The sequence below is a fragment of the Coenobita brevimanus genome, chromosome 79 (assembly GCF_032717465.1).
Source record: "Coenobita brevimanus isolate Jiangsu-jjx chromosome 79, ASM3271746v2, whole genome shotgun sequence".
In the NCBI taxonomy this organism is placed as follows: domain Eukaryota; kingdom Metazoa; phylum Arthropoda; class Malacostraca; order Decapoda; family Coenobitidae; genus Coenobita; species Coenobita brevimanus.
This window is the reverse complement of record NC_137032.1, coordinates 9,660,529-9,675,008: the sequence shown is the minus strand read 5'-3', so window position 1 is coordinate 9,675,008 and position 14,480 is coordinate 9,660,529. Positions and strand designations below refer to the sequence as shown.

General features: G+C 45.3%; 1 protein-coding gene across 1 annotated transcript; it reads left to right on the top strand.

Annotated features, from left to right (window-relative positions):
- Positions 1-3,925: 3,925 nt before the first annotated feature.
- Positions 3,926-5,947, top strand: LOC145408943 (uncharacterized). Its single transcript, XM_080279523.1, has 2 exons — positions 3,926-3,979; positions 5,197-5,947. The coding sequence occupies exons 1-2, from the start codon at positions 3,946-3,948 to the stop codon at positions 5,556-5,558; spliced, it is 396 nt and encodes a 131-aa protein (XP_080135649.1). The 5' UTR covers positions 3,926-3,945; the 3' UTR covers positions 5,559-5,947.
- Positions 5,948-14,480: the final 8,533 nt, after the last annotated feature.

The window sequence follows — 14,480 nt, the reverse complement described above, 5'->3', positions numbered from 1 at the left end:
TCATCTGAATTTATCGAATTTGTGATGCCTTGTACATAAATAGCTTCCGTTTCACATCGCAAGTTGGGGAAACATGGCACCATTGTACACAGTTGCGAGCCACACCACAGCCGCAAACGTGCGCGAGTCCTACTGTAGACGAGAAAGCAAGAAGCCGAGCAGCAACAACTTCGAATCCGTCATCCGTACTTTTTTTGCCCTTGCAGACTTATCGCTGTTGCGTACGATGGTGGTAAACGCAAGAAATGTTTAGACTGGATCATACTGACTCCATTCATATGACTGTGTGCGAAAGTGAATGACAACTGCTTTGAGTGAAGGGGGCTGTAACTGCAGACAAAAGTGGCACTGAGATTATTAGCTGCTGGGAAATGCAGCAATGCAGTGCTGGTGACAACACTGCATACTCAGGAATAAATGAATTACCACAAATGTTATTCATGTATGCCCGCAAACACACACACACACACACACACACACACACACACACACATCCAGTGTGCGAGTATTTTTGAGTGAGTTGGAATGAGTGATGTAAGGTGCACAACCCAAGTCTCGACCCCCTAAGGTCCTCGAATTTCGAGGATTAATTTTAAATTTCTCTTCCACTATCATCACCACCAGTAAATGCTATGTTTACCTATTTCAAGCACAGTTTTTATATTCACAAGAGACCAGAATTTGTTACAAAGAATATAATAGGTTGTCCCCAGCTGTCTAAAGCTGCCTAAAAAAGAAACCAAAAAGACGCAACCGCCAACTCCAACAACTTTTATATTTGATAATAAACACGGATAATTGTCGAAATATGGATTTATAGGTTACTATACGCATATCAATGTTTATTTGTATTTATAACTCAATATTTCTGAAAAGTAGCAGTCCGACAAGGCGAACTGGTCATATAGTCAAAACACTTTTGCAAACGGTAGCATGTTTTCACACACTCACTTGTGTGCTCCTAATCACACTTGTGAGATTCTCTGAGAGCGTTGACGAATACCTCCCAGGAACTTCACGGCTGTGAGTAATTTGGACAGGCGTGAGTGGTACTTGTGAAAAATCATAAAAATTATGATAAATAAGGTCCCTGACCAGTTCCAGGAAGACATGTCCCTTGGTCTTAACCTGACAGCTTTCTTTGGTCCTAACCTTGGCATGCTTCATTCCTAACCTTTGCGTTCTTCGGTCTTGAGCCGTATTCAGTGTGGCATTGGAGGCTTCGTGCCCTCTCTTCTTCAGCTATTTCTTTTCCGCTTCATGCCTCACACCTTGACATTCTTTTGTATGGTTTCTTAATCGCTTCAGTGTCAACCTAAGTTAAATCAGTAACATACAAAAGTGCTACGAGGTCACCCAAAGCCACACAGAATAATTCCTCTAACCTTGGCATCCTGTGGTCCTAACCTTGGCATCCTTTGGTCCTAACCTTGGCATCCTTCGGTCCTAACCTTGGCATCCTTCGGTCCTAGCCTTGGCATCCTTCGGTCCTAACCTTGGCAACCTTTGATCCTAACCTTGGCAACCTTTGGTCCTAACCTTGGCAACCTTTGGTCCTAACCTTGGCATCCTTTGGTCCTAACCTTGGCAACCTTTGGTCCTAACCTTGGCATCCTTTGGTCCTAACCTTGGCATCTTTTGGTCCTAACCTTGGCATCCTTTGGTTTTTAATCATGACGTCTGTTAGTCTCAACCTCATCATTTTTGGCCCTAACCTTACCATTTCTCGGTCTTATCATTTTTCGGCCCTAACCTTACAATTTTTCGGTCTTAACCCAAGCATTTTCGTTCCTAACCATAGCAATTTTCAATTCTGATCTGGCATTTTTTTGTCATGATCTTGACATTTTCCGGCCCTGACCTTGACATTTTGCTGTTCTAACCTTGGCATTTTGCGGTTCTAACTTTGTAATTCTTCAGTCTTAACCTTGGCATATACCAGTCATAATCCCGACATCCTTCGGTCCTAACCTTGGTAGTCTTGGGTCCCATCCTTGGCATTTTCAGTCCTAACGTTAGCGGTATTTTATCTTAACGGCAGCATTTGTCGGCCACGATCTCGGCAATTTTTGGTTTTAATTTTGTCATTTTCGATCCTTCCCTTGACATTTTTCGATCATGGCGTCAGTATTTTTCTGTCCTTGCCAGAATTTGTCTGACCTAACCTCAGGGTTTTTGTTCCTAACCTCATCCTCTTTTATCGTAACCTCAGTATTTTGTCTGTTCTAACCTCACAATTTTTAGTTTTATCCTTGGCATCTTTCACTCCAACCACTGGCATTTTCATCTTTTTCAAAATGTCTTTCTCATTTACCGCCGCGGTGGCTGAGTGGTCAGCTTTGATGCTGTGAAGCTGCTGGTCCGATAGGGCGAGGGTTCGAATCCTGGTGCGGGCAGCTGGTGTCACTCGACTCAGGTGTCTTTGTGGGCTGGTTGGTAAAATGAGTGCCAAAGGTAAGAACAGAGGAGGTAATTGTGGTGACGTGGATGATGCAATCGTCTTGTATCCCAGGATACTGGGTGAATAACCCAACACAGGCTCAAAGGCTTGTGCTACGAAGATAAGCACCGCGGCCAAGCGTCCCATGACGTATGACCACATATACTTTTACCATTCTTCTCTCCTCGGATTGTTATCGCTCGCCTTTAGAAGGCGGAGTGATAATGTTTTTGCCTGCCACTGTTTGTCTGTGTGTGTGTGTGTGTGTGTGTGTGTGTTCCCATTATATTTCGTGAACAACTTGAGCTATCAACATGATACCTTCAGGATATCAAGATATGGCCAAAATTTTGGCAGAGTTAGAAAATGGGCACTTGGGGTCAAGGTTAAGGTCACCAAAATGGCTGCTAAAGGTCAACTAGTTTTTATCTCCCGCCTTTAGCACCTTTATATCTCATGAACGGCTTGAGTTATCAACATGAAATCTTCAGGGTGTCAAGATATGGCCAGTGTCTTGGACTTAGCCAACAGTATATTCTGGTGGGTGATTAGTATTTGGCTCCCGAATGCTTTTCTTTCATTAACTACCGGTATATAATTCTTTAACAAGCAAGACTGATTCTTTGTAGCTGCATGACTGCCACAGCTACACTCCTTTCTCCTCAACCTGGCCCAGATTTTCGTTTTTTGCAGCTAATTTCCTGTAGCTTAGTCCCAGAAATAGACGATACTACAGCTCTACATCCTTTCCATAGCACTTCCTCGTGATTAGCATTGCATTCTATTTTCTATCGTTACAGTTCAAGGTGGAGTGACAGCCGATTTACACCTAGTTAAACGGACTGTAGGCGTAAAATTGCTCTCTCTCTCTCTCTCTCTCTCCAATATCGGACTGTAACAAGAGATTAACACTAGAGTACGGTGCTAGTCACGAAGAAGTTCTATGGGAAAGTTGCTGAGCATTAGTTTTGTTACATTCTGCCACTGAGCTACGGGGTTCAGGCTACAAAAGGACGATAATCCCCGCTCAGTTAAAATGAATGAACTATAGTGTGAGATGATTGTCGTTTTGCAGTTATTTCCCGTACCTGAATGGTGGATGAAGACAAAGTTGTGGGTCTTCATCCTTTAGATAGCACTTCCTCGTGACTAGTTTTGTTTTTGTGTTGATATTACATTACTCCGTGAATCTTTTTCATAGCACTTCGTTGTGATCAGAGATGTTTGGGGTGATATACGTGAAATACAGCGGTACATCCTTTCCATTGCACTTCCTTGTGACTAGCGCTGTGCATTTAATTGCGGAGAGTGAAATGTATCACTTAAGAGATGTAAAACGTGCGATGAAGGAGTAAATATAATTCAGAAATTGTTACTGTAGTGAAGAGGATAATGAAGTTTTTTGTTTGGTTGTTGGACACACACACACACACACACACACACACACACAACATTCTCTCCTTATATTCTATCAAGGTTTCTTTCTCAGGGTGGTGGCGGTGGTCATGGTGGAGACATCACCGCAGAAGGAAACGACAGGTAAGCGGCACTGGTGTGTGTGTGTGTGTGTGTGTGTGTGTGTGTGTGTGTGTGTGTGTGTGTTACAGCCTATCAAAAAACATACAGTACAGTGCTTCCAACATCAACATTAAGCGTCTGCCATGGCTTAGGTTTAAGGTTTTGTAGCTCCCTTTTCTTAGTGATTTACTTTCCATATTACAGCTTTAAAGCTTCACAGACGTGTATATATATATATATATATATATATATATATATATATATATAGAGAGAGAGAGAGAGAGAGAGAGAGAGAGAGAGAGAGAGAGAGAGAGAGACGTGATGTGCAGTCAGTCGCTAAGAAAATGTATTACGAAATCTCAAAAGGCACTACGAATACCGCCCCCAGATTGAGGACAGATTGGGAGGCGGCCACTCTACCACAGGGGTACTTCGGCTCCAATCACTTCATCATTGACATAACTATGCTCCTTTTACGCCAAGTTGGCCTAAAATTGCCATCTTTTCATCTTGAAAGTTGATCTAGAGCAAAAGATTAATACTAGATTATGAGGCTGGCTACATGATATTAGCAATAAAAGGACAAAAACCTGGGCCAAGTTGAAGTGAAGAGAGCATACCATACATCCCTGCCTCAAAGAGTGAAGTCATGAGGGGGTTTGGAGGAAGGCGGGACAGACACAGGAGGAAGGCGGGACAGACACAAGGCATAGACAGTGAAACAGAAGGTAGTGGTATGGTGGGTAGACAGTGAAACAGAAGGTAGTGGTATGGTGGGCAGACAGTGAAACAAAAGGTAGTGGTATGGTGGGCAGACAGACAGTGAAACAGAAGATACTGGTATGGTGGGCAGACAGACATTAAAACAGAAAGTGGTGTTAAGCAGTCGTATCAAGGGTAGTACAGATACGAGGCATAGATGGTGAAGCAGAAGGCAGTGGCAGTAGACAGTGATATGGATGGCAGAACAGATACAGGGCACGATGGTGAAAACAAGATAGTGGTAGACAGAAGAATACAGGCTAGGGCAGGTGCAAGACAGACGGTAAACGAGAAGAATGTGACAGTAGACAGTGTTATATGGAGCAAGACAGATACAATGCACAGGCGATAAACTAATTAATGATTGCAGACAGCATCGCTTTATTTATTTCACTGCTATGGAGACGCGCCCCATAGTGGACCATGGAGCTATGGAGAAGTGCCCCCTAATACTGTAATATTATCTCCCTCACCAGACGTACGATGCCAGTGTGTAGCACCGCCATGCCCCTGTGACGGCTCTCCGGGCACGCTGATCGCACCCCCTGATGACACCGAGCTGACCTCCCCTGACCTGCCTTTACGGAAGCCCTGTAGGCCCGTACCCTGCCTCGTCCCACCATGCCCCTGCCTCCCTGATCCGGAGACACCAAAACCCTGTAAGCCTGCACCCTGCCTAGTCCCACCCTGCCCCTGTCTCCCGGATCCACCCTGCATACAAGTCCAGTGCATCCGAGCTCCCTGCCCTTGTATCCCAATCCCAACGACGCCGACACCCTGCACACCTGTCCCCTGCCTCGTGCCACCCTGCCCCTGTCGCCATGAGATTGGACTGTAATCTGTGGATGCCTCTCCCCAGATCGCAGTCATACTGGTGCAAGAGTCGTCTTATCACCGATTCCTTATTGGTTCATTCCACACAGTACACTTCTCTATCTTTTAGTATATTACTGATGCAAACTTTGATGATATTAAAGTGACATAAATAACATACTAGGTGATGTTAGGTGTAGCATGCAAAAAAATCACCAAGAAGATGTTCTAAGAAGCCTCCTATGGCAGTTACAGCACGATCCTGTGTCTTATCCCAAGCTTTTTATCCCACCCTGGATACCTAGAGGCAAGTAGTGTGTAATCCTACTGCAAAAATGTCAACTTTAATCCTTAACTACTCCTCAGTGTGACATCCCAAGACTCTCTCTCTCTCTCTCTCTCTCTCTCTCTCTCCATCTTAGATGTGACAGCATTGCCATGTCTCCCAGAGGGTCTTTGTAATGTAATCTATCACCTGGATGCTCTAGAGGCTTTAAATATGATATCGTACAATTTTCATGTCTCACAGAAGGACCTTGTAATGTGACGTATCTCATTTAGACTTTCCTACTACTCCCCATAGGTTTCAGATTCAACCAAGACACCCAGATACCTTCCACTGTGATATCCTTCCACCTCTAACTCACTCAGAACTTACATATTCTACAAACCTCAGCTAAGGCAACTTAGTGTAAAACCATGTTCTGTAATTTCTGATACTGTGATACTCCTCCGATTCAACCAGTATAGCCTATTACCTTCTCGTGTGCTGTCCTCCCACCTCTAACTCACAAACAACTGCTTATTTACTCTGCAAGCCTTATTTCACACAACCTAGTCCTTTATAATTCGATATTCTGTACTTTCTAACTCCCCAAATCTCTCTTGCTTTACAAACGGCATCACAGTCGTCCAAGAAAATATAAACAGGTCAATATAAAACAAACCAATTGGTAAACATATTAATAAGTCAGTGAATAAGTAAGAATAAATGAATAAATGAATAAATAAATCATTAGAGAAAAATGAAAGAAACAATATAAATGCCTTTCAGTGCTATATCCCAAATAAAGATCTACAACTACCTCGGCATCATGTATAAATAAATTCTTAAATGAATAAACTCTGTATAGAAGAATATCCTACGATCTTTACCTCGATCAAGGCTTCCTGTTATATTCCGGCGGGATGATACATAAATCTGATTAGTAAACGAGGAAAATAAAGATCTGTAACCCTACCTTTGGTCACCCTCTGGTGGGATGTCATCACTCGGGACAAAAGATCACTATTTTTCATGAGCTGTAATAAAATGTTTGAGCGTTTAAGTGTTTGTGTTCCTAACCTTTGGGATGATAGAAAAGACGTGTTATATATAGTAAATTATATTCACATACTAGCAGGGGTACCCGGCGTTGCCCGGGTCAAAAAGGTGAACACTAATACTATTTCTTCCAGTTCAACCTTTCCACTCAAGAAAGACCATGTACTACAATCAAAGACAAAAGTCTATCTATCTATTGCCAGACGCCACAATCCCGCAAGGGGTGGCCATTTGACTTTGAGTGTCGTGAAATTTGGTGAAAATATTTGCTGAAAGACTATAGTTTTGGAGCGGTCTGCTTTGTTTCCAACGATCGGTTGGTAGCACTGACTTGAGTTGCCATTTGCTCCAGGTGACCAGCCTGTGGATGCCAGCATATAATTGTAACCTACCGAAACTAATCTGCATCATTATTAAATCTTTCTGACTGCTGTTTTTATTTAGCATTGATGAAGCGTTTCTTATCATTTATTTTTATGCTAACTTTATCAACGTTACAATTCAGTTGGCATAATAGGTGTTCGGAAGTCGGTTCTCCATTTTAGTAACCGTAAATGAGCAAATCAAGTTGATAATTATGACCTGGGACATTAAGTGTTGTAAAACAAAATTCACTATAGTATTCAACACACGAGAACAAAGTTATTTTGTTATGGTACTTGATTTTTTTTTCTTTTAGAGTGACTGGCAAACTGAATCCCACAGACGAGTTCGAACACATAAACCAGACGACCGAAGTCTACACAAAACTCTTCGTGTGCTTCATTCTAGGTGCACTTCGTTTCTTATGGCGTAAGCACTGCTTGCGGGTGCTGCTTCCATCGTTGTGACAATTTCCTGGTCCTATAGCGTTGTGGTAAAACGAGGACGACCTGAACGATGACGGTTCTCCATTGTGTCTTTCTCCTGAAATCCTAATCCACCTTTCTATGATTATGCTTCTACCAGATGTTTGAGCTTTCTGTTCAGGATTAGTTTCCCGTAAAGAAAGGAAGATGATGCCACCTCTCATATTCCTATTAGTTGGATGCATGTTGCTTTACCTCTCCATACCATGGTATAGTAGGTCTGCTTGACGATTTGTGGTAAGATGTAAGATGAAATGTCAAGTGATCATCGCCTAACCGTTGGCATTTCGTCTCATACGAAGCTCGGAATCAGCAGTTTTTGCTAGTCGATATTAAGGCTTCGGAATTTCATGGGTTAATTTCATACCGTCATCCCATCAGCAGCAGATATGAAGCTTGACGAAGTCAGGCTAGCCAACCACGAACATGTAACTGTGGTAGAGCTTTCATAATGTTTCAAGTGTTGCACTTCATCTTCGGACAAAAACGCGACACGACTTTTGTCTCTGTACCTCTTGTGCTTTTGAAGAGGGATTACAAGAGGTCAAGGAACTTTCTATCTCAGCTTTCGCAGACTAACGCACAAAATTTGTGCACACTTACTGGTGACCTCAAATGACCTAGGAGATCAACCTCACATAGCATATGTCCGAACTGGAGGTCCTGTGAGTCTCCATGTCAAAAGCTGAGCTGCAGGGGTACCTGGCTTTGCCAGAGCCAAAAAGGTGAACACTCTACCAGTGACCTCAAATGACCCAGATCTGAATTTTGACCACATGAAAACCATCCTTGGGTCACACTGATTCAGAATATATATGAATTTTGGGGTCTCTGGCCCTTGCTTTGGGCGTGATGGAAGGACAAACAAAACGCAGCTCATATATATATATATATTGTTACGCTGTCCGCCTTTCCGTTCCCACCGATGCAGCCGTTACAGCTGGGCTAAGGGGATTATGCAGTATGTATCCGTGTCATTCGCGGAGTTTATATTAGCGAGTGCTACAAGTTCTTTTGTTTCTTTCGTTCTCGCCACTGAGGGCAATTTTATTTCATACCATGCTGAGTATGCATTTGATTATTTTGATTGTCTTGTGTGAGCTACCAGTATATTTAATGATGTTTTGCTTGCATTAGAAGTACCAGTTTATTGTAGAGAGAGAGAGAGGGGCACGAATATAAGTTCTTATTAATTAATTTGATTATGCGTTCGCGCTTGGCCGTGCGCGAGCCTTGATCAGAGTCAGTATCTTCCCAGCTAGCTTCCGTATCGTGCGTGTGTGCACTCTCTCTCTCTCCCCAGTCATTTTTATGCCGAGCTGGCGTTTTCATTTAAGTTTATTTTTATTCTTTTGTTGCTGACTGAGGGAAGTAGTTATTTTATTTTGTTTTTGTAACCGTGTTGTCTTTGGAGGGCCAGTTTGGCTCACCGTGGTCTTCTCGCTGCCTTTGTTAACGTTCCCCAACACACGTACATACACACACACACCCCTAACCCCTACACAGTTAATCCCATCTCTTTGCTCAAGGCTAGTGAGAACCATCGTGAGCTATTAACTGCGTTCCCCCTTGGACACGGGTTAAGTAGAAAGTCGTCACCACCGGAAGTAAGTGGGAGGTGTTCCTGTATACTGTCTCGGGCGGTATTACTTCCGGTAGTGACGATAGTAGGCTAGATCTATAGGTAGGCTGTTCCGTTTATTATCAAAGTACAGAGTGTTGCGTTTTAGTTTTTCCGTTGCGCAGTTTTTCTCTAGTTTGCGGAGTGTCAGTGCCGGGGTCTGCGTTATTTTTGCAACGCAGTGGAGGCCGATCATCTAAGGCTGACTTGTTGTCTTTTTTGTAATAGCCCCGGGCTGGCGCAAACCGTAACAGTGGCGACCTCGCATCAGGATATCCTAACAGTGCCTTCTTCTTGCTAGGATATCGTTACCTTGGCGTTCTCTGTGCTTTGAGGTGAAGTTGATGTGTGTAGTTTCTCAGTCAGCATTAGTATTTCATTATTTAGTACTGCCATTGATTTGTCGCCATGGAGTCACGCGTGTCTACACCAGATCGCGTACGTGCTGAGTCACCTGTGGATATGGAACAACGAGAGGCACATAGCAAAGGTACTCCCCGTGTGAGCCCTGAGTTTGACTATGGTGCTGAAATGCCTCGTTTCGCTACCCCACTATTACCATCTATGATGCCGCCGAGCCAGTTTAGAGCAGTTCCCCCAGGGATGTCTGGTGCTTTCCCTGGAGTTGTTCATTCCACTCCCATATACCCTGGAGCCTTGTCACCGGAGGCTCAGTTGCAGTTGGAGTTGAAAAAGATGGAGATGGAAATGCAGCGTGCAAAAGAAGAGAGGGAGATGCAGCGTGCAAAAGAAGAGAGGGAGATGGAAATGCAGCGTGCCAGAGAGAAAGAAGAGAGGGAGATGGAGATGCAGCGTGAAAAAATGCGATTTGAGCTGGAGAAGACTCGCTTGGAGCTGACTGCTAATAGACCAACGTCAGATACCCAAACCTCAGGCCGTGCAGAGGATAGGGAGAGTTGGTTCTCAAGGAGTCTAAAATTAGTGCCAGCATTTGATGAGTTGAAGGTGACAGAATGGTTTGTCAGGTTTGAGAAGAAGGCTAGGGAGTTTGAGTGGCCAAGGCAGCGCTGGGTGGGGTTGGTATCTAATGTGCTGAAGGGAAAAGCCTTGGAAGTGTATAATAGGTTGAGCCCTGAGGATGTAGATGATTATGATGAATTTAAAACAGCCATCCTGAAGGCATATGAACTTAGACCAGAGGCTTATCGGTTGTTGTTCCGTGGTGCTCGGAAAAGGCCTGCTGACACCTATATGGCCTACGTTAGGTATCTGGAGGAGAGGTTAGACGAGTGGTTGCTGAGTGAGAGCGCCACTTCGTATAACGAGGTGCGTGAACTGCTTTTGATGGAACATTTTACCAACATGGCTGACAAAGAAATTGGTGTTAAAATTAGGGAGAAGAGATTTAAGACCGTGAAGGAAGCAGCGACGTGGGCTGATGACCGGGTGTTTGCCTTGCGGAGTATGGGGGTCAAGTATGCTAATTTTCAGTATTCCAGGGAGAGGACTGTGAGTGGCCCTGCCTGGGATAAATCTCCCGTGAATCAGTCCAAGGGAAGTACAGAGGAGAAAAAGAATTCAGGGAGAAAGAGCCCTGTATCCAGTTCGAAGCTAGTTTGTTACTTTTGCAAACAGAGTGGGCACATCAAGCCTAACTGCCCTAAGTGGAAGGCCTCCCAAAATGCCAAACCAGTGGCACTAATTGTAGGTTCGAGTCAGGTGAACGAGAGGAGTTGGGAGAGTGGTAACGGTGAGGGAGAAGTCTGTGGAAAGCTGGAGTGCAGCCGGCTGTGCTCGCTGCCAGCTCAGGCTGAAAAGGTTACCCAACATGCTACGCCACCTCCGGATGAACTGCCTCAGAAATCGTCCCTAGACTGGTGTAAACCTTTTATATGTCACGGCACAGTGAAAATTCATGGGATCAGTTATCCAGTTACTGTGGCTCGTGATACCTGTGCACAACAGTCTGTGTGCAGAAACGTGACTGGAGGGCCTGTAAACTCAGGGAAGTATGTGCTGTGTAGAGGCATGAACTCAGATGAGTACTATGATTATGTTCATGTGGAACTCGATTGCCCCATTGTTCAGGCTGCAGCTCAAGTAGCTGTTGCTGATGTAATGCCAGTAGAGGGGATTGATTTTCTGCTGGGGAACGACCTGGCTGGGGAGAAAGTATTTCCATCTCTTCCCCCACCAGTTGTTGTGGCAGAGAAGTGTTTTGACGCCCCAGAAATTGGTATTGAAGTTGATGCAGAAGTGGAAGCCATGTTCCCGGTCTGTGCAATTACACGATCTATGGCACAGGTTGCAGCCCGGGAGGAAGAACTGGTGAAGTCACAGGTTCTTGGGGTCGACTGTGATGAGGCAGGGCCACCAATGGAGGAACCTAGTGAGCAGAGTGTTGCTGTAGTGGGTGAGGAGAGTGGGAAAGCGTGCATGGGCGCCGCCCCACTTCCCACTCAGGACACTAGAGGTGGTGCTGAGTGTGTCTGTGTGGAGACTGAACCCAGCCCACCGACTGAATTAGAAGAATTTCAGGACGCTGGGGTCGACTGCGGGGATGCAGGACCACCGTCAAACGCGCCTGAGGAACAGAGTGTCACTGTTGAGGGTAGAGGTGATGATGTCAGTGTGGAGTCTGACATTCCTCCCCCTGTCAAGTGTACTAGAGGTGACGCTGAGATTGATCGCCCTTCGCAATCCAGTGTCCCGACCAGTCCCTTATCTCAGTCCTCAGTAGAGCTGGCGGGTGTTGGGCCAGCAGAATTGAGGGTGAAGCAACAGGAGGATGTAACATTAAAGCCCTTGTTTGCTCGAGTAGGGGAAGAAAGAAGTATGGAGTGTGGTAAGGAGGAGTTCCTGATTAAAGATAATGTTTTACATCGCCGATGGACGCCCACTGGCGCCACGGTAGATGGAGGAGTGAGTGAGTTAGTGCAGGTGGCGGTGCCTGTGCAGTATAGGGTGCCGTTAATACAGTTGGCACATGAGGGACCTTTAGCAGGTCACTTGGGAAACAGAAAGACAGTGCAGCGCTTAAGATATAATTTTTGGTGGCCAAGTATGCCGGGACAAGTTGCTGCGTACATCAAGAGCTGTCACACGTGTCAGATAGTGGGCAAGCCTAATCAAGTTCTTCCTGTGGCCCCTTTGACTCCCATTCCTGCAGTTGAACCTCCGTTTACCCGGGTAATCATTGATATTGTGGGCCCTTTACCTCCTACTTCTGCTGGAAACAAGTATTTGTTAACCATAATAGATGTTACAACGCGATACCCAGAGGCTATACCAATCAGAAGCATGCAGGCGAAGTCAGTAGTCAAGCAACTTATCCTGTTCTTTACTCATTTTGGCCTGCCCAAGGAGTTGCAGTCAGACCGTGGAGTGAATTTTACATCTAATTTGTTTAAGCAGACAATGACAGAGTTGGACATCAAACACATTTTGTCCAGTGCCTACCATCCGCAGTCACAAGGTGCCCTGGAGAGGCATCATCAGACCTTAAAGACAATGCTGCGCACCTTCTGCTATGATAGTGGAAAGGATTGGGACCTAGCGGTACCCTTTGTTATGTTTGCAGTGAGAGAGGTACCAACTGAGTCGTTAGGGTTTTCACCCAATGAGTTAGTGTTTGGGCACAGAGTTCGTGGTCCCTTGGATGTGGTGCGAGAGGCCTGGAGTAACAACAAATCTGGCAACCAGGAATCCATGCTTGACTATGTCTGCCGCACTCGGGAGAGACTGCATTGCGCTTTAGAGCTTGCCCGTGACCATCTAATCGGGGCTCAAGCGAAAATGAAGGCTCATTATGATAAGAAGGTCAGAAGTCGTGAGTTTAAGCAAGGAGATGAAGTTTTGGCACTGCTGCCCATGCAAGGAAAACCTCTGGCGGCTAGATTCAGTGGTCCTTATATTGTGAAGAAGAGAGTTGGGGAACTTGACTATCTAATTGTTACCCCAGATAGGCGGAAGAGTACTCAGTTGTGCCACATTAATATGTTGAAGCCATACTACCGCCCAGTTGATTCTCATTGTGGGATGACTGCTGATGTCTCTCACCTGGGATGTGAAGGACGGGGAAGGGAGGACGTGGCATCAAGGGAACGTGCTGTGGAGGGAGCTGTTGGTGCCGGTGATGTGAGTGGTGGACCAGGGTTACAGCCACAGTTCCTGGAAGGTGACTTTGGAGTGGACGTTGAGGGAACCAGGGATAAGAGCGCTCCTGTAGTTTTGGTGGTTGGTAGTGAGTTGGAGGAGCAGGAGGAAGTGTTTAGTCGTGGTGAGATGTTACCAGCTGACCTATGGGAGGGCAATGGTTATGCAGCTCTGGTGGAGAAATTGCAACACCTTGATCCAGTAAAGCGAGAAGAGCTCTGCAACAGATTATGGAAACATCCGAAAGTTTTTGGAGATTCACCGGGATTGACAACTTGGGCTACTCATGACATTGATGTTGGGGATAGTAAGCCTGTAAAATTAGCTCCCTACCGCATCAACCCTATCAGACAGAAAGCTCTCGATAATGAGATCAAGTATATGTTGGACCATGGATTGATCAGGAGGAGTTTCAGTGAGTGGAGTTCACCAGTTACCTTGCAGCCGAAGCCAGATGGGAAGGTTAGGTTGTGTGTGGACTTCCGGAAAGTTAACTCACTGTCTAAGACCGATGCTTATCCCTTGCCTCGGGTCGATGACTCCGTGGACAAGGTGGGAAATGCCACTTACATCACCAAACTTGACTTAGTAAAGGGATACTGGCAGGTCCCGCTGACGGAACGGGCTAAACAAGTGGCTAGCTTTGTTGTCAGTGGTGCAGTATATCAGTGCCAGGTGATGCCTTATGGATTGAAGAATGCTCCAGCCACTTTCCAGAGGCTTATGGATAAAGTGGTGGATGGCATACCTAATTGTGTCGTTTACATCGATGATGTCATTGTGTATGACACCAAGTGGGAGGAGCACCTTGATCATGTGGAAATGCTCATTAAGCGGTTGGAGGAAGCTGGCTTAGTAGTCAACTTAGACAAGTGCGAGTTCGTACGTGCTAAGGTCCAGTACCTTGGATTTGTTGTAGGACATGGGCAAGTGGCTCCACCTCGGGCTAAGGTGGATGCCATTTCCAACTTTGCAGCACCCCAGTGTCGCCGTGCCCTCCAGCGATTTTTGGGCATGATCGGCTATTACAGACGATTT